This window comes from Haemaphysalis longicornis, unplaced genomic scaffold (genome assembly GCF_048455015.1).
Source record: "Haemaphysalis longicornis isolate Haplotype H1 unplaced genomic scaffold, Haemaphysalis longicornis Haplotype H1 scaffold_6, whole genome shotgun sequence".
Classification (NCBI taxonomy): Eukaryota; Metazoa; Arthropoda; class Arachnida; order Ixodida; family Ixodidae; genus Haemaphysalis; species Haemaphysalis longicornis.
Genome location: NW_027526407.1, coordinates 188,594,319 through 188,614,737, shown reverse-complemented (window position 1 = coordinate 188,614,737; position 20,419 = coordinate 188,594,319). Strand labels below are relative to the sequence as shown.

Below are 20,419 nucleotides of genomic sequence, written 5' to 3'. Positions count from 1 at the left end.
ATGCATCATCGTCATAATCATCATCACCGAGTCGGAGGTCAAGAACGACTCTTCTCTTGCCCAAACAGGTCGTTCACCCTGTTAGCGAACGTATCCCCTATATTCGTTTCCCTTAACGTTACACTAACTATTGTTACATCAATATTGTATGTTTTTTTTTAATTTTTTTCAAAATTGTTAACACCACTTTCCCCACACCTTTCTCACGCGATCTTCAATTCTGAATCTTCTTCAGCAGTGAGATCACAACCCGACTTGGCCAATCCCCCAAAGTGGGTACGCGCGAGTGTCATCATCATGACTCGAAGCTTTCCGCACAAATCAAGACTCGTCCTATAATGTGCCCAGACAGGTACAACGAATATTGTTACCGATGCAAAGAGCAGCCAACTTCTCCCACACTGCATGAAATTGCGCCCTCATTCGGCGACAGAGCACAACACGCGTACTTCTAAGAAAACATGGAAGGGAAACCCTGGCCAACGGACGACCAGAGGACCAGGGCGAGCGCCACAGGGGCTCTGGAAAGAGGGCCCCTCGCTGGTCTCTCCTTCGGACCCTCGCCCTTCTTTCTGAGTGAAGCTGACGGAGACGATGACCGACCAACCAAGGGCGCTCTTCCGCCCTGGGTTCTTTTCTCTGTGGTGCGCCGCCATTTAATCGGTATCTGTAGGGGGCAAATCTGATAACCTCAACCGTGTTCCACTTTAGCCAAGAAATTGAATCCGAAGAACATTTCTTTCTTTTTTGCCGCCGATTTTCTAACCACCGGAGAAGGATGCTAGGGATTCCCCTGCTACGTCTTGGACTGCCTTTGACTGTACCGGTGTTTTTGTCATTCGGGGGGACTAGGCTGGGCCGGTGCCATAGGGACGTGTGCAACGCCATCCATGCAGCTCGGATTCGGCGGTGCAAGATTCCATCGTCGCCCGGGCTGCCAAAGTCACCGGGACCTTCCTCCCTTCGTCACCACCCCTCCCCGAATTAGCCCTTGCGGCAATAAAAGTTTTCTCTCTCTCTCTCTCTCTCTCTCTCTCTCTCTCTCTCTCTCTCTCTCTCTCTCTCTCTCTCTCGCCTGTAGTGTTAAATAAAAAATATCACCCTACATAAACACAATGTCAATATCAAACCGAAGCTTCAAAGCTGAAAAAATGGTCACAAGAAATCGACCTATTTTTAATTCGTTGCAAAGAAACAAAAAAAAAAAAAAGAAGACCGAGAAACTCCGGCGCAGTGCAGGAGGGTGGGAAGAGCTGCGAGGAAGCAAACTTCCGGTCGCCGGTGATGCGATCGGCGCTGAAGAGCGTCCTCCTTCGCTCGCTGTTTGCAATGCAGAGGGTTACGGTGCGTTTCGACCCGTCGTGTTTGACAGGCTGATTGACAAGCATAGACGCATTACCCGTGCTGAAGGGAGATTGAGAGCGTGGCAACATCTTTCTCGGCGCGCGTCTCAAGATCGGACGTCCGTAGCAAACGGAAGAGGAAAGAAAATTTCGGCCTCTTGGAAAGAAACTCGTATGTATGAACTCCCCAGATCTCGCGCCCGTGCAAAACGAAAACTGCGGGACTTGGTTCGCCATCTGTCGGGAATTACGATTTGCTCATGCACGGCCTGACTGGAGGAGCGGCGAGCGCGCACTTTCATATGAAAGTGCGCGCTCGCCGCTCCTCCAGTCCGGCCGTGGCTCATGTTGGCGGCCTGCACTTCTCGTCGGTAGATGGCGACTCCGTCTCGTGCGCGCGTTTGTTTGCTGGGTGGCTTGTGAAACATCCCCCTCGCGAGGGGCACGATCAAATGCAGAGCATTTCCAGGGGTGCACGACGTTAAGTAGTTTGCGTTACGTTAATGTTGTTGCACTTGTGGCAACTGCTGACGAGAGAACGCTCGTCAGCAGTAATTTGAATGAGTCAACGATATAAGGCGCGTTCGTAGCGTCCCAATCTGTGTCGGCTTTGTGGCGCAGTGGGTAGAGCACCATGCACATTGCGTTCCGCCCGCAGGGTCGAGGGATCGAAACCTGGCGCCGGATAGTATTTTCTTTTATAAAGTCAGAGTCCTTCAATTTGAAGGACTCTGATATTGTGTAGGGGGAGGGGTGCGGACTACGACGGGACAACGCGGGTGACATCGTGAGTTACTGAAATGCTCTGCATTTGAAACATTCCGGTTAGGCCGACTTTTACCTATTTTTCCTACCCTTCTCTCTGTTGTTGTTTCGTGTTTTCTCTCTCTCTCTCTTGAACTTTGACCAAATTCTTTCTTCTGCTCCATTATTTTGCCTCGCATGATTGATTACAATGGAAACACAACTCTTCTTGGCCAATCCCCTTAACTGGGCATGCGCCGTTTTTCGGGCCACCACCACCACCACTTCCGGATAAGAAAAGCGCGCGAAGCCGGGCGAGCGCGGGCGAGCAGAGAACGACGAAGCGGGTCTCCCGAATTCCAGCCCCGTCCCCGAGCCCACCGCAGCGCGTCCTCCCCCGCCAGTCACTGCTCCGTCGTCATGGCTTCGGAGGAGGACGAATCGGAGGCGGAGGACGACGTGTCCACGGCGTCGACCCTGAGCGCGCCCAAGAAGGCCGCCGCCGGCGGCGGCTCGAGCTTGTGCCTCTGCCTCTGCGTCGTGGGCGTGCTGGGCGTGTGCGGCGCCGCCGCGGCGGTCGCCTTCGTCCTGCTCGGCGACTCCGGAGCCAAGAACACCACTGCGAACGCGACCGAAGAGGGCAGCACTGCGGCCTCTGCCGCTGCAGGAGGGGTTTCGGTTCTCGGACCGGTGCCGGTCGGCCCTAACAGTACCGACAGTACGGCGTTGGACGAGGACGCGCCGAGGCTGGATGCGTTCGGGCGCTTCGCAAACGATGACGGCGCCGCCACCACACCGGTGAGGATGGATTGATTGATTGATTGACTGACTGATTGATTGATTGATTGATTGATTGATTGATTGATTGATTGATTGATTGATCGATCGATCGATCGAAAGTTGATTGATTGTGGGGTTTAACGCGCCGAAGTTACAACGCGGGCTACCGTGCACGCCGTAGTGGAGGAGGCCTCCGGATAAGTTTTGGCCTATGATTTGGCAACGGGATCGACTGGCCAAGTTGGTATTCCATGGTTCTGAACAGTTCAGCACAAAGAATAGACAGGGACTGAAAAAAAAGGCCAAGCCTTTGAAAAAAAGTGCCTCTGCCTTGTGTCCTTTTTTAAGTTGATGTCTGTTCTTTGCGCTCAACTGTTCAGAACCACAGGACATGAGAACCGTAGAACTGTTCAGGACATTGAACGCGCGCCAAAATCTCTACCGACGGGAGGGGGGGCGTTTTCACTTTCCGCCTCCATCAGAAAAGCAGCCACCGCGGCAGGAATCGAACACGCGCCCTTGGGATCAGCACTCCGACGCCATAGCTATTGAGCCATCGCGGCGGGTCCGCTCCGGCAAGGAGCCGGAGTTGTCAAAGGGACATCTTGATGGCTGAGGTCCGTCTCATTCGGCACCCGTAATACAGAGAGAGAGAGAGAGAGAGAGAGAGAGAGAGAGAGAGAGAGAGAGAGATTTGTTGAACACTTGAGGTCGCCCCATGCACTGACGGTAAGCCTTGCTACCCCAGATGGGGCTGAACAAACTGAGACGACAGAACGAAAAAAACGGAGAGGGGTTGGGAGGATGAGGGACAATATGCCGCGATATACATCGAGATGCGAATGGTGACAAGCACGATAAGTCGATCGGGAATATCACTACACAAAACATGGTAAAGTTATAGGCAGCGTTTATTCTGCAACCAGCCGGGAGATATTCCGCAAGAAATTTCTCCCGGCAGTTTTCCTGAAAAGACAATCAGGCATCTGTGTTAACCTGACCTAAAACGTAACCTAAAGGCAGTGTATTCTACTAGCAGATTCTGCCGTGGTTTAAGATATCTTGTGTGATGTAGTTGGGCTGGGTTAGGTTTGGTTATGGTGGTTGGCTCAGCTTAGGTTATTATTGGTTCGTTACGTTAAGTCTTTTCGGTTAGGCCACTGAGTTAGGCCGCTTTGTTTAGTCCTCTGGCACTCACGGTTGTCACTGCTGGGGATGGGCCGTGAGAACAACAGAACGCTCATTTCCGCCTGCCCGCAAAATAAACATTGCCCAGTGTCTATCCCCCCTCCCCCTCCCCCCCCCCCCCGTTTCGGAGGCAAAAAGAAATTACCTAGCTCGGCTACGCCAGGATATACGTAGCCTGAACTAAGGTTCACGCTACGATTAAGAAAAAGAAATGGACGTAGGCAGGGCATGTAATGCGAAGGCAAGATAACCGCTGGTCATTAACGGTAACAGAGGGGATCCCTAGAGAAGGCAAGCGTTGCAGGGGGCGGCAGAAAGTTAGATCGGCAGATGAGATCAAGAAGTTCGCGGGGATAAATTGGTCACAGTTGGCACAGGACCGAGGTAATTGGAGAATAATGGGAGAGGCCTTTGCCCTGCAGTGGGTGTAGATAGGCTGATGATGATGATGATGATGATGATGATGATGATGAACTAAGGTTCAGCAATCCGATCCAGTCGAATCCAGTCCGGTCCAGTCCAGTCCAGTCACTGGTCCTCGCGCATGCGCAGCACGGCTCTCCAGAAGCCACGCGAAACGGCTATCAAGCGGCTCTGGCGCAGCGTCAGACTTGGCTACTGCGCAACGGAGGTGCACATCTGGGCACGCGACGGCGCCAGTGCGTCGGCTGCGGCTATGACGTCACTCCTCTGGAATGCGCAGACCGGCGAATGTGCAGACCCAACTCTCTACACACTACTCCAATTGGATTGGATTTAATCCAATCCAATCCAATCCAATCCAATGCTCCTCGCGCTTGCGCAGCACGGCCCTTCAAGGTCCAAGCGAAACTGCTCAACCTCGGCCAGTGTAGCTTACGCTACAAAAATGGACTCGAGCGGCGCGGGACGGATGTCGATGGGAGAGACCTTCGTCCTGCATGGACCTAGTGGGCTGCTGCTGCTGCTGCTGATGATGGTGGTCTGATGGTGGTGCTGATGATACGATGGGACTTATAAGTTGGGTTGGGTCGGATAGATTGTTTTTCCAGTGTGGCTCTGTTGGGTTGGGTTACGTTACCTTGCAATGGGTTGGATAAAGTTGGGTGTGGTTTAGGCAGTGTCTTTTCTGCCGGCAGGAGGTAGGAATGCCACAGGGAACCGTTCTCACCCAGCTCAATCTAGAAGTCCTGTCGTGAGAGTAGACACTTCCGGCAGCCGCTCCGGTTCCTTTTCTCTCTTTTTTTTTGTTGCACTCGTGTTTCTGCGCTGTAAGCTTCTGGCGAAGCGCAGCCATGAAAACGCTTGTCCACCGGAGGTGAGGTACTCCTGTAAGCACTTCTGCCGCATTCCTCCTGTCACTGACCTCTATCTCTAGCCGCCCTTGCTCCTTCCTTCGCCTTTACGGAACCCCTTCCGCTCGGCGATCCTTTCTGCGCGCACTCGCGTAGCAGTTGCCGCCCTCCCCAAAATTGAAAACTCTACCTCCTATCTTATTTAAATTTTCTCCTAGTACTTCCTGCTATCCCCTCCTTTGTCATCATCATCATCATCATCATCACCAGCCTGTCTACGCCCACTGCAGGGCAAAGGCCTCTCCCATTATTCTCCAATTACCTCGGTCCTGTGCCAACTGCGACCAATTTATCCCCGCAAACTTCTTGACCTCATCTGCCCATCTAACTTTCTGCCGCCCCCTGCAGCGCTTGCCTTCTCTAGGGATCCACTCTGTTACCCTTAATGACCAGCGGTTATCTTGCCTTCGCATTACATGCCCTGCCCAAGTCCATTTCTTCTTCTTAATTTCTACTAATATGTCTTTAACACCAGTTTGCTCCCTGACCCACTCCGCTCTCTTCTTGTCCCTTAATGTTACACCTATCATTTTCCGCTCCATTGCCCGCTGAGTCGTTCTCAATTTAAGTTGAACCCTCTTAGTGAGCCTCCAAGTTTCTGCCCCGTAGGTGAGTACCGGTAAGATGCAGCTGTCATACACGTTCTTCTTCAACGACAATGGTAGGCTGCTATTCATTATCTGATAATGTCTGCCATATGCACCCCACCCCATTCTGATCCTTCTAATTATCTCTGCCGCATGGTTGGGATCTGGGGTCACAACTTGGCCTAAGTATATATATTCGCTTACCACTTCCACTGCCTCGCCATCTATCTCAAACTGCTGTGCTGTCCCGAGGTTATTGATCATTACTTTAGTTTTCTGCATATTAATTTTCAGGCCCACGGTTCTACTTTGTTCGCCCAGTGCGGAAAGCATGCTTTGCAATTCGTCCCCTGAGTTACTTAGCAAGGCAACGTCATCAGCAAATCTGAGGTTACTGAGGTATTCTCCATTAACCCTTACTCCCACCTGTTCCCAATCCAACGTTCTGAATACTTCTTGTAAGCATGCTGTGAATAACATTGGAGAGATTGTGTCTCCTTGTCTGACACCCTTCCTTATAGGTATTTTACTGCTCTCCTTATGGAGGATGATGGTAGCTGTAGACCCATTATAGATTTTCTCTAGTATTCTTACATAATGCTCGTCTACCCCCTGGTTCCGTAATGCCTGAATGACTGCTAGGGTTTCGACCGAGTCAAATGCTTTCTCATAATCTATGAAGGCTATATATAGGGGTTGAGTATACTCAGCGCACTTCTCTATCACCTGATTGATCGTGTGAATATGGTCCATTGTTGAATAACCTTTACGGAACCCTGCTTGTTCTTTAGGTTGACTGAAATCTAAGGTTGCAGAGATTCGGTTAGCGATTACCATGGTAAATACCTTGTAGACGACTGACAGTAAGCTGATCGGCCTGTAGTTTTTCAAGTCTTTCATGTCGCCTTTCTTATGGATTAGGATGATGTTCGCGTTCTTCCAAGATTCCGGTACCATTGCGGTCATTAGGCATTGCGTATACAGGTTTGCCAGTTTTTCAAGTACAATTTCTCCGCCATCCTTCAAGAGGTCTGCTGTTATCTGATCCTCACCAGGTGCTTTGCCCCCTTTCATTTCTTTCAAAGCCTTCCTTACTTCTTCGGTCGTTACTGGTGGGATGTCTATCTCCTCTGAACTACTGTCTCGTTCGGCATTATCCTGTATGTCCCGGCTACTGTACAGATCCCTATAGAACTCCTCGGCCACTGTGACTATTTTATCCCTATTTGTGATGACATTGCCTTGCTTATCCTTAAGTGCATACATTTGATTTTTCCCCACGCCAAGACGTCTCTTTACTGCTTTCAGGCTACCTCCGTTCTTTACAGCGGATTCGATCCTCTCCATATTATACTTCCGTATGTCAGCTGTCTTGCGCTTATTGATTAACTTCGAGAGCTCTGCTAGTTCTATTCTGTCAGCTGCGGTAGAGATTCTCATGGTTTGCCGTTTCCTGATTAGATCTTTCGTCTCCTGTGAAAGTTTGCCAGTATCCTGTCTAGCCATAGTGCCCCCGACTTCTACTGCACACTCCGTGAGAATGCGTGTAAGGTTGTCGCTGGCTTCCTGTGTAGTAAGCTCGGCTTCCTCGTTAAGGGCGGAATATCGGTTCTGCAGCGCGATCCTGAATTCTTCTACTTTACGTCTTACTGTTTGCTCATTTATCGGCTTCTTTCGTACTAGCTTGTTGCGGTCCCTCCTCAACTCTAGCCTAATTCGAGATCTTACCATACGGTGGTCACTACACCTTACCCTTCCGAGCACTTCCACATCCTGCACGACGCCAGGGTAATCGCATAATATGAAGTCTATTTCATTTTTGTGCTCCCCATTCGGGCTCCTCCAAGTCCACTTCCGACTCTCCCGTTTACAGAAGAAGGTATTCATTATGCGTAGGTTATTCCGTTCTGCAAACTCAACTAGTAGGTCCCCCCTGCTATTTCTACAGCCCAGACCATAGTTCCCAACTGCCTTGTCTGCAGCCTGATTCTTGCCTACTTTAGCATTGAAGTCCCCCATAACTACAGTATACTGCGTTTTTACTTTAGCCATTGCCGATTCCACATCTTCATAGAAGCGTTCCACTACTTGGTCGTCGTGGCTGGATGTGGGCGCGTAGCCCTGCACCACCTTGAGCTTGTACCTTTTATTGAGCCTAATTACAAGAGCAGCTACCCTTTCGTTAATGCTGTAGTGTTCGTCTATGTTGCCAGCTATGCTTTTATTGACTAGAAATCCCACTCCCAGTTCTCTTCTGTCCTCTAGACCACGGTAACATAAGACGTGTCCATTTTTCAGCACCGTGAAGGCTTCGCCTGCCCTCCTAACCTCGCTAAGCCCTATTACATCCTATTTAATGCCCTCTAATTCCTCGAACAACACCTCGAGACTTGATTCGCTAGATAAGGTTCGCGCGTTAAACGTTGGCAGGTTCAGATTCCATTGGCGGCCTGTCCGGATCCAGTGATTCTTAGCACCCTCTGCTGCGTCACAGGTCTGACCGCCGCCGTGGTCAGTTGCTTCGCAGCCGCTGGGGACTGAGGGCCGAGGGTTAGTTGGCGTATTCATGGGAGGTTGTGGCCATTACTACACCAGGGGGGCCAATCCTGCTCTGGTGAGGGAGTGCATTACCGGCAATGGTCGCTGGGGTCAGGCCGCACCCCAAGCCCCTTTGTGCAATTCCATCAATACGCGGATTTTTTTTTTTTTTAAATCCGGTGGGAATTGTCCGGCACCGGCATTCGAACCACGGTCCTTCTGCACGCGAGGCGGGTGTTCTACCTCTACGCCATCACTGCATTCCTTTGTAACCCTCCCCAACCCCCCATGGGACTGGTAAGGTGTCGGCACCCCACGCCAGACAGTTTCGAGCCCTTTTCTCCCCTCTCCCCCACCCCCCAGAAAAAAAAAAAAAAAAACCTACTAGCTTAGTTTAACGGCCGGGATGTCGCGGACATGCGCTGGCCAAGTCTAGCCGATGGAAATATTCGTGGCCCGGGAAATTTTCCTTTTTCGCGAGGCCTGACGGGCACTATTTTTGTCCGGTAGTGGGAAGACGGCTGTAATTTGTGAGTATTTCGAATTTTTACAGCGGAGCTGTCGTAGGCCGAGCCCTTTCGTCCGGCTGCTATAAGTCGTGCGCCACAAAGGGGTCGATTGATTGATTGATTGATCAAACTTTATTATGCGAAAGAGTGAGCCCCCTCCGGTGGGGGGGACCCGTCGATGGGAGCGGAGCCTCATTCCCAGGCCCCGTACCGGGCTAGCAACTCCCGCCCACGGGCCGCTAGGCTCGCGTGGACGTTTGCGGAGGGGCTGAGCCGAAGGATCTCCCATCGCTCATTAAGGGGAAGGGGGGGAGGGGAGGGTGTGTCCGGTATTGGTGCCTTTAGTGCGGTGCACTCTAGGATGACGTGTTTTAACGTTCCTTTGCTAGTGTTGCAGAACGGGCACAGTTCGGAGTATTGGTGCGGATACATCTTATGTAGTAGTGTTGGGTGGGCCAGAGACCCTGCCTGTATTCCGCGTATTATCGTCTGGTCCCTGCGGGTGAGGGAGTGATGAGGCTCAGGTAGCGTTTGTCTATTTTCCCTGTACATTGTAATGATATCTTTATACGCAGTGATTGGTGTCAAGGAGTCGACCCCCGTCTCCTCCACTTCCCGGCGGGACATGTCTCGGGCGTAATAGTCGGCGATGTTGTTGCCGACCAGGGAGGAGTGCGCGGGGGTCCAAATCAGTTCGACCTCGTTGTCTGGTGTTTTGTGCCGTTTGAGGACGCGTGCCGCGAACCAAGTACCCAGACCCACCGATAGACGCCGCAGTGGTCTCGCAGTCTCGTAAGCCTCCCGCCGCTTACGTTTAGCTGCCGATTTCTTTGCGCCAACCGTAGTATTTGCGCGGCGACGGCGCTGCCGTTCTGGGGCGAGCACCCGTTGGCGTTCCAGCCGGCACGACAGAACCCAACGTTTAATTTATAAACGTTGAACATAACCACATCTTTACTGTTTAAGCAGATTCCACTGTGGGTGTAACTGGGTTTAATTTTTGTAACGTAAGCTACACTCGCCGGGGTTGAGCAGTTTCGCGTGGACCCTGAAGGCCGTGCTGCGCAAGCGCTAGGAGCATTGGATTGGATTGAATTAGATGGGATAGGATTGGAAATTTAGTCCAATACAATCCTGCCCAGCTGTGCGCCTGCGTTCGCAGTAGCCAAGTCTGACACTGCGCCGGAGCCGCTTGATTGCCGTTTAGCGTGGCTCCTGGATAGCCGTGCTGCGCATGCGCAAGGAGCAGTGACTGGACCGGACCGGACCGGACCGGACCGGACCGGACCGGACTGGCCTGGACTGGACTGTACTAGACTGGACTGGGCTAGACTGGATTGGATTGGATTGGATTGCGGAACCTTAGCTCACGCTACGTATATCCTGGCATAGCCGAGCTAAGCCACTGCTATTTTCACCTGTTTTGGCGGGGAAGCTCGCACGGCGTGGCTTTTGCACCTTAGCGCAGATAATTATCGCTCGAGAGGTTGAGAGACGAAAACTCTGAGGTCAGCGGAGAGGTCAGGAAGTATAAATGGAGAAAAGCGACACAGTGTCTTGGGGGAAGTTTTACTGCCCAAAGTAGAGCAGGCACGCCGCTTTCGCCGGCGTCCGCTGATCGTAGGAACTTGTCCTTGTGACGATATAATGGTTGGGCGAGAAAGTGGCCAGTGAATCGTCACTACTTCCTTTGTTTCGCCTGTTACCTAACCTAACTGTCAAATGTTTACGTTAAACCCTTCTGCAACGTCCCGTATATATGGAGTTGCGGGAGTACGGAGTTTCATACTTTCATTACTTTCATTTATTCCACCTTAAAGGCCCGAAGGCATTACGTAAGGGGGGGGGGGGGAGGCGTACAAAGTATAGAAAAAAACGGAACAAAACTCAAAGGGTACCAAGGATAAACATTCAGACAACAATAATATTACAAAGGGTGCAAAGTGCAAAGTATACAGTAAACATTACCAAGTACAAAGTAAACGTAAATGTACAAGGGTAAACATTCAGAGTACTGTGAAACATTTTAAACAGTACTTCAAAATTATTGTAAAAACTGGCACGAGGCCAGTAAATTCAGTTGGATTGTGACATGTGATTTTTTAGTTTATTGCGGAAGGTTTGGCGGTTGATGCATGTTACTAAATTATCGGTTAGTTTATTCCAGAGTGTAATCCCATTGGGAAAGAAGGAGGTGATTATTGCAGATGTGTGTCCATTTATAGGTGCGATAGGATGGCTGTGGTTTTTAAGCGGGTTGAAGTTCTGTGTGATGGTTGAAGCAGGACGTGCCGTGATTTAGGATGACAATAGCAAGCATGCAGAAGACAGGACAGAGAAATGATACGACGAGATTCAAGTGACGGCAGGTTCAATGATTCTTTCAGTGCAGTAACGCTAATATCGTTAGAGTATTGGGAGTAAATAAAACGGGCAGCGCGGTTTTGAATCCGTTCTAAATCGTTAGTAAGATAAGTTTGTGAGGGGTGCAGGATTGAGCAAGCGTATTCTAATTTCGGTCGCACATAAGTTTCATAAGCTCACTTTCTAATGTCTTGCGAGGCTAAGTTTAAGTTGCGGCGCAGGTATCCGAGGGTGCGTGAGGCCTCCGAACAGATGATTTTAATATGGTTTGACCATGATAGTGACGATGACAGGTGCACTGAGAGAGGTGGGTCAGAATCGTTAGCGCTTGTGAACTGCTTCCGGTTTTTTAGGACATTTTCTATCCAGAAAATTATGTTGAGAGGGATTCCAAGGTTGCATAGTTTAGAGAGTAAAAGGTTATGAGGGACACGGTCGAATGCTTCAGCGAAATCTAAAAATATGGTGTCAGTTTGAAGATTTTCGTCCATGAAGTTAAGTATATTATGTGTTAATTCCGCTAGTAGTTTCCGAAACCATATTAATGAGCAAGGAAAAAAATTGGGTTCCAGATAAGTCATTAGGTTTGAAGCTATGATATGTTCGAGCATTTTAGAAGGGATACTCGTTAAGGAAATAGGTCGGTAGTTTGCTGGGATTGCGCGGTTGCCTGATTTAAAAATTGCAGTAACCTTAGCCTTCTTCCAATCGTCTGGTACGTTTCCTGTTTGTAATGATTGTGTGAAGATCAAGTAAAGCATTTGGCTAGAGACTGAAATGGTACTTTTTAGTAATTTACTGTTAATACTGTCACAGCCCGCCGAAGATGAAACTTTTAGATCTTTAATCAGTTTAAATATTCCTTCTAGATAGATTTCAATTCCCGGCATCGCTACAGCTGCAGGATCCGGCAATGCTACGGTATCAGTGGTATTAGCAGAGGAAAACACAGACGAAAAGTGATCCTTCAAAGCAGCAGCGCACTGTGCGGCTTCGATTGGTTCTCCGTCAGCATTAGTGAGGTCTAATCGATTAGATTGTGACGTAGGGGAAAGCATGCGCGAAAATTTGTTAAGGTTTGATTGAAGAATCGATAATAGGTCGTCGGAAAAGAATTTCATTTTTGCAGCTTTGAGTTCAGTTAAGTACTGGTTCTTACCTATCTTGACACAAGGCCGCTGTAAAACAAGGCATATTTTAAAGAAGCACGTGACAATAAATTAGTGCATAACCTTAAAAAATTTTGACGTCACTTTTACTTCAATAAGGCTGCCAGAAATGACAAATCAATCTTCGTATGAATTCCATATATGGAGTATACGGAAAACATAGGATCTGATTTCTCACTTGTTTCATAATAGAAAAATGAAACTGTGCCAGTCGTTATTATTGTGCGAAATCATGCGATTTATTGTTTTTAGAAATATCTTCTTTTGTTACGCCTCCGCGCGTTATACTCTTTATATGACTTCCGCGTTCCTATAATTCCTTATTTCCGGAACGTTTCAGTAGGCAATTGCGTTCCTTTTATTGTAACAAAGCAATCATTTGATTGAACTGTACTTGCATTTTGTCTTTGTGGGCGCTTTGAGCCCCATTTTTTTCCCATTTGGTCTCTATAACAATTCGACTCAGCGAACCGGTTTACAAACCGGTTCGGCACGTGATTTACTGCTACTGAACCAGAAGGAAATGAAGTCAAGCGAAACCTAATCGAACTGTTTCTTTTCCCGCGATTAATTTGTCATGTAACGAATAACATTTACACAAAAAAAGTTACTAGCACTTAATCTTCATCTTGTAATGTCGGGTTGTATCAATATACCTTCTCGTTTAATTTCGAAAGCAAGGTTGACGTCACTGCAGATGGAGGCAAGTGGATCGGTCATGAGAATAACGGATGCTGTCACTGGCCGGTCCCCCTGGGTAGGTTGCGTGAATTTGGCTTCGCCGTTGACAGCGAAGCCAAACAGGGAAGTTTCGAATTGGCCGCGCTGGCTATAGAGCTGAAGGGACGAATTAATGGGCGGCCAGGGTATCACGACCGAACACCGTGACTACGGCACGTTCAGAACGCCGTGTTCTTGTGTTGGTCTTCCATGGGGCAGTGCGCCATTGGCCACTTCCAAAGCAAAGCTTTACTACTTTACTACTTTACTACTAACTTCGTGGAGGATGCACAAGATGACCTTTTTGACGGGAGACGCACCCCCGGCAACAAACCCCTCGAAGCGCATCGCGTTATTCGCGGGACCTGCTGTCGGCGCTGCGCACAAGGCCACGTTTTCAGTGGTTCTGCGCCGAACGTGCAGCGGTCGCCGACGGCGCTGCGGCGCAGCCTCCCATGAGTGCGGCGCTGGGTCGTCTCGGATAACGTGAATCGCCTCGCGCCCGGCGAAGAGAAATGGTGCGTTCGCCGTGAATGAACGCCGCGTTCGCCGCATTAGCCCCGGCCAACGCCGTGTTCGCCCGGCATGCTCCTCTGAACGTTGCACGGAACCGAACGGCTTTTAGACGAGGTCGGCAATGCAGTAAATCCAAGGTTAACCGAGCGAAACCAAGACTCAACCAGACTAAGCCAAGCTTTTGCTTTGCATATCTAAGGTTAGCTGTTCTAAGCCGCAGCCATTTGTTTTTTTTTTGTGAAATCCATGCAATCTTACCAAACTGTAACGGGGTTTTGCTGGTGAAGCTTTAGGAAGCGTGATCACTTTCTAAAGTTGTCGGAACGAAGCCGCTGAATCTGAACCCACTACCGATGATGATACTCCGATGGGATGACAGAGGCGCGACCCTGGTGATGGGGCACGGCACTGGGATCAATGGGTATTGTCCTCTCTTCCTCGTTGCAACTTCCCTTCGGTAACAGCCCTGCGAGCGCATTCAAATCCGCTCTGGAGGCAGTGGCCAACGCCGCCGAAGGAGAAGTTGACGCACAGAGGTTGTCGTTCGTGGTGTGCGCTCGACGACCAAGCAGTTGCTGCATGTATTGTAACAGTTGACTCCTCCGCCGGTCGTCGAGCTCCTCCGTAGGCAGGACTTGCCACATACGGGAGCGCCCGGACATGGCTGTACGTTCGAACAGGGCCGTCTTAAAACTGGTCGTATGTTCTTGCCGGTAGAGCAACTCTGGGAGCAGCGACGCTGTCCGTGGGTACATCCACCGCACAAGCCAGGAGAGACGGCACGAAAGGCGGCAGTGTATCATCGACTGCGAGGTAGTCTTGGCCAGCTCAAAGCAGCACTAGACCTGCAGAAACCAGAGGTCGGGATCACGATCCCAGTATGATGGTAGCGGGGATGTCGTGGAAGAGGCTGCGATCGTAGCCGGCGGCCAAGGCTCGGTATGCTCGTCATCTGTCATGGATCAGGTGTCTTCTCTGTGACGTGCAACGGTAATCGTATCACGAACGGGAGTCACCATTTGTACAGCGCACGCCAGGCAATAGAGAGACGGCACCAGACGCCCTGCTGGAAAGAGTGCCTCATTCATTCTGAGCTCGTGGACTCCTCCAAAACCAGCGCGATTGATGATGCGGCTGGAACACCCGCAGTCATGGTGGTCGGCGATGCATTGGTGATGATGATATTGATGCCGCTAGGAAAGTATTTTTTCTTCCTATCCGCTTTCTCCCCTCAAATGGTCGTTTAAGACTTTAGCAGTGAAATCAAAATACTATTAGGGTCAACAGAAATAGCGGAACTACTGCGCAGGCATAATTTGGCATGGTTTGGCGTTTGCAAAGAAAGCCCTTAGCTATCACCATCATCATCCTTGTAGGGACTCATTCCTCTTTTATGCTGTAGATGACGACTACGCGAGGCATCGAGATGGCTGCACAGAATGGTCTCTCAATGATGTCATATATGGACTTTTCCCTGACGACGGCTTGCTTTCTTGCCCTCCCTGGAAGTTCTTCCACCATCATGATCATCATTACCATCATCATTGTTTCCAAGTCGAAACCAGGTGAACAGAGGAGGAAGAAGCGGTGCCGTCGAATGGCCCTCCCCGCTCGCTTCCCGCCGTAGTGTGCTCAGAAGGCCCTCCTCTCTCCCATTCATGGCCGACGAGGAGGAAGCGGAAGAGGACGTGTCCTCGGTGTCTAGGATAAGCACCAAGACGAAGCGCGATGAAAACGGAGGGTCTGCGGGCCTGTGCATCTGCAGCTGCGTCGCAGTCGTGCTGGGACTGGGCGCCGCACTCGCGGCCGTCGCCATACTCCTCCTAAACGACGACGGATCCAAGAGCCCCATTGGCAACGCGAGCGCGGAACAGCCCTTGAACTTGAACGCCAGTAGAACCCCAGTGTCGCGGGCAAACCGTTCATCTAGCACCAACCCCGGAACCGACCATACGGAATCGAAAGCACCCGGGTTTGACGAGGAAGAAACGACGGAGGGTCCGCTGCTGGACGCGTACGGACGCTTCGCAACCGATGACGTCGCCAACACGTCGGTAAGGGGCCGGGGTGGTTGGGGTGGAGGGCGTTGTCAGTGGTTTGATTGGAGGGCACTGCGCAAAAGACAAAGACAAGATAAAAGAGAGACGGCACAGGACAGACCTTGTTGGTGATTCATATTCGACTAGAATGCACGACGCAAAATTCAACGAGAGGCCACTGGACAGGTGCCTGTCTTGTGCGCTCTCTTGGCCTTGCCTTTTGTGGTTTGCATTCTAGTCGAATATGAGTAAGCCTGTCCTATAGTCCCTCTTGTTTCTTTTCCTTGTATTTGCGACGTGCATTGTAGTCGAATTTGAACCACCAACAAGCCCAAGCTCCCACTCTATCAGAAACTAATGTGATGGGCATTCCATATCTCAAACTAACATGGCTGTAGAAATTCGCCCAATAAATAGAGGGTTGGTCGAAAGTACTCAAGCCATTCGTATAGAAATAGTTGAACTCCGGAGGCAAATAACAGTAAACCATTACTATAAGAAAATCGCGCTTAATGTGAAGCGCATCATTGTCTTCATTACGGTGTATAGGCAGCACGTCATACCCGTTTTAAACAAATTGTCGGTTATAGCAAATCCAGTTCTGTCCGGGAAATTTGGCCATTATAAGGGCTTGCCGAAATACTGCTCACTTTCTCTGACAGCGACGCGTGCGTGGGCTTCACTACAGGTCTTCCGTGTTTCTTAAGCAGCAGTCGCATAACCTGAGTCGCCTGCGGGCCGTACCACTACGTTTAATTGGCGCTATTAACAGAACCTGTGATATCTACTCTATACTCGGTTACAACTCACGAACGGCACCACCTCATGTAGTGTATCACTCCGCCAAAGTGCCGGGCACGTCACATCAGTGCGCGCGCGTTTTGAAAGGGGTTTGCTGTGAATGCGTGATATCGTCTGCCTTGTCTCACGCAGTTTATTTGCCGTTACTGGAGTCGTTTATAAGCATATTAAGTACTAAAAAGCACGGGAGCATCTCACGCCATGTTCAAAATATTCTTAGTAACGCCCTACTTGCGCCGCGCGGAGAAACATCCGGCTACGGTGATAAGGCACAGCGGCAACTTTCGGTGCCGTTCTTAAGTTGTCACCGAGTATACCCATTCAACGGATAGGAATGATGTTTAGTTCTAACACCGTAGCTTTTGAATAAAAGATGAAAAAGCCGACGTGGTGAAGTCAGTAAAAACACAGACAGCCACCTTGAATCCCTGACCTGCCGTCGAGCGCGCGATCCAGTGTGAGCCGGTGTGCGCGCGAGCGATGCGCACCAGAAAATGACGCGGACCGAGGAGCATGAACACGGTATCGCGCGCCAGGAAAGGGGGATCGGAGGAGAGAAAGGGCGACGCAGCGCGTGACGGGAAAGTGAAACAGCCGCGCGGAAGAAGGATTGATTGATTGATTGATTGATTGATTGGTTGATTGATTGATTGTGCTTTATTGATATAGAAAGAGGAAAGGAAGTGGACTGGGGATATTTTGAACTCATTTGGGAGTTCACCAGCATACAACTGAGTCCGGGGAAAGGGTAGGCCGTTGCCACATGCGCACTGCGAGACGCTTTGAGAGGGCAGTCAAAGGGAAGGGAAGGGGTTTTTGAACTGAAAGTGACCGCACCTACGGTCGATACGCGCAAGAGGGTACACGTCTTTTCTTGTGATGGTATTCAAGCGGCGATAATCAACGCAAAACCCAATAGAGCCGTCTTTCTTCTTAACCAGAATCACTGGTGAAGCCCACGGACTCTTCGAGGGACGAATAACACCTCGTTGAAGCATATCTGTGACGTGGTCTTCAATGGTTCGCCGCTCTGTCGGAGACACACGATATGGGCGCTGTCGAAGTGGAGCATGTGATCCTGTGTCGACTGAGTGCGTAACAGTAGACGTGCGGCCCAGCGAGGTTTGCGTGCAATCAAAGGAAGAACGAAACTTCGAAAGCAATAAAGTAATACATTCTCGCTGGGTTGCATCCAGATTGGCATCGATGCAGTGGGCAAAGGCATCGGATGGCAATAGCCCGGGCGAACATGGAGAAGCACTCTGTTGACTGAACTCAAGGTGAGAAAGAAAACCTGATACGTCAACAACTACACGAGCATCTACAAGCTCTGCGAAGCCAAGTGTTTCTCCCTGTAGAAGAGCGCACGGGGTCGCTGACGGATTGGTCACCAACATAGTGGTGGCGCCATCACGCACAGTCAAAACGGCGGAAGGTAGCGGAAGGCATTTGAGGCGAAAGAAAATGACAGAAGGCGTAAACAAAACAGTGGCGTCGGGGACAGAGGTACAGCACGATGACGGAGGAGCTGGGCGGAACGTCGGTGTCTTCAGCGACGAGTAATTTTGTAGCGGCATTACAGGAACCGTCGAAAAGAACAGAAGAAAGCTCGACTTCAGCACGGGAACAATTAATGATAGTGTTATTGTTGGAAAGAAAGTCCCACCCGAGGATGATGTCGTGAGAGCAAGCTGGCAGCACGATGAATTCAATAGTTTAGGAATTGTTCTGGATGACGACACGAGCAGTGCAGGCGGCTAGTAGCCTAATAGGCTATGAACTGGCTGTGCGTAACGAGGGTCCAGAAAGGGGCGCCATGACCTTTCGAATAGAACGGCAGAGGTCGGCGTGGATGACCGAAACAGCGGCTCCAGTGTCGATGAGAGCAATGGTGGGGACACCTTCCACAATTACGTCGATAACATTTTTAGGCGAGAAATGAGGACTTCAAGGATTCGATGGCGACGCAGTTCTTGCCTCCGGAACTGCGGCTTTTAGTTTTGCTCGTCGGCATTAGTAGGGCGGCGACGCATGAGACACCGAACGGCGACGTGGAGAACTTGAACGGCGGCCAGCGAAAGTTGGACGGTCAATCGGCTCAGGGGCAAATTGTACGGCGCTGGTTGAGCGGCATACGGCGAAAAGTAAGGGGTGGCGTAAAAAGGCGCCTGGGGATAGCTGGCGGCGGGCGGCAATATGCGGCGGCGACAGTAGCGAGCGACATGCCCTGGCGTGCCACATGCAAAACAAATCGGACGATTGTCCTGCGTGCGCCACGCACCCGTTAGCTGGGGACTGCTCACGGGGCTTATCGGCGGTCGTGCTGGTAATGAAGCTGGAGCACGGGGCGCTGATGGAAAGGAGGCGGCAGGAAAGGAAGCGGCAGGTGGGCATACAACAGGTCGGCGAGAGAACGAAGCAGGCTGGTGCGATAGCCGTCCTGCTACCGACGAGTAAGTCAGGGGCGCAGCTACGGGCAGGTTATGCTGAGCCGATGGTAGTGCCTGAGCGACCTCTTCCTTGATGAAGGCGCCAGGGTGGAAGGCGGGTCTGAGATGTAGGGCAGGAGAGAGACTTGGCGAGCCACCTCTTCCCGAATGAAATCTTTGATTCGCGCAAACAGCGCAGGGTCCCCTTCATATACTGCCTCCACACTTGATACGGGCTGCGACCGAACACAAGCTTGCCGTGTGAGGGCTCGCTGCTTGCGCAGCTCGTCGAAACTCTGGCAAAGGCGGACGACGTCAGCGACAGTTCGGGGGTCCTTGGATAGTAACATCTGGAAGGCGTCGTCATCGACTCCCTTTAAGATGTGTCGGACCTTCTCTGTTTCTGTCATGGAGGGGTCGACGCGTTTGCACAGATCGATGACATCCTCTATATAGCTAGTGAACGTCTCCCCAGCCTGCTGTCCTCGCACACGTAACCGCTGCTCGGCTTGAAGCTTTCTCACCGTAGGGCGCCCGAAGACTTCCATGAAGTTACAGCGGAAGGAGGACCACGTCTTGTTGCGGGATTCGTTATTATTCCACCACGTTTCCGCGAGGCCGGTGAGAGAGAAGGGGACATTGATGACTTTGTTCTTGTCATCCCATCGATTGTGGTTACTCGCACGTTCGTACATGGAAAGCCAGTCCTCAGCATCATTTCCGTCGGTGCCGTTGAACTTGGGTGGATCCCGCTCGCGCAGTGCGCCCGAGCAGATGACGGTTGGTGCCGCCGACGAAGGCTGCTGGACGGATTCGTGGTTCATCGTGGACAGCGTTCGGTTGCTAAGCTCTAGGATGGGACCGAAACACCTGACCTTCACCACTTGTAAGGGATATAGTTGACCCTCCGGTAGTAGACCCAACGTTGTTTATTGGCAGGAGCAGAAGCAAGGCGAGCGCAGGAACAAGCGTACAGACGATGGCCGAACACACGCGCCAAGCACCTTCTGCCGTACTTCTTCTTCCACTGCTACCAGCGTGCGCGCATACCGTCGTGCATAGATTGGCCACGATCGCATGGCACTCTTTCTTGATGTGGCGCATACCCGGATAAGCTGATGGCGTTACAACAGCTGCTCGTTATCCTTGCTACACGCCTATTAACTAACTTAATTGCCTAAAGCTTATGCTAAACGCTCCTATAACGCTACGTATACATGTTGTCCCAGCTATCATGCACCAAGATACTTAGTGCATGATGTTTGCTGTACTGTAGAGAAGCGGACAGTATTTTTTCGTTAATGAGACTTAATTACTTGGTTGTAATTAATTATCTAACCCGAGAATTACTGTCCTAA

The 20,419-nt window shown here is 50.7% G+C and overlaps 1 protein-coding gene across 1 annotated transcript in view; it reads left to right on the top strand.

The window, feature by feature from the left end:
* Positions 1–2,478: 2,478 nt before the first annotated feature.
* LOC144142121 (uncharacterized) overlaps positions 2,479–20,419 on the top strand; it is a 38,563-nt gene continuing 20,622 nt past the window's right edge. The window contains exon 1 of the mRNA XM_077673526.1: positions 2,479–2,885. Within this exon, the coding sequence (XP_077529652.1) occupies positions 2,508–2,885 (378 nt within the window). The 5' untranslated portion in view covers positions 2,479–2,507. The remainder of the gene's footprint in view (positions 2,886–20,419) is intronic.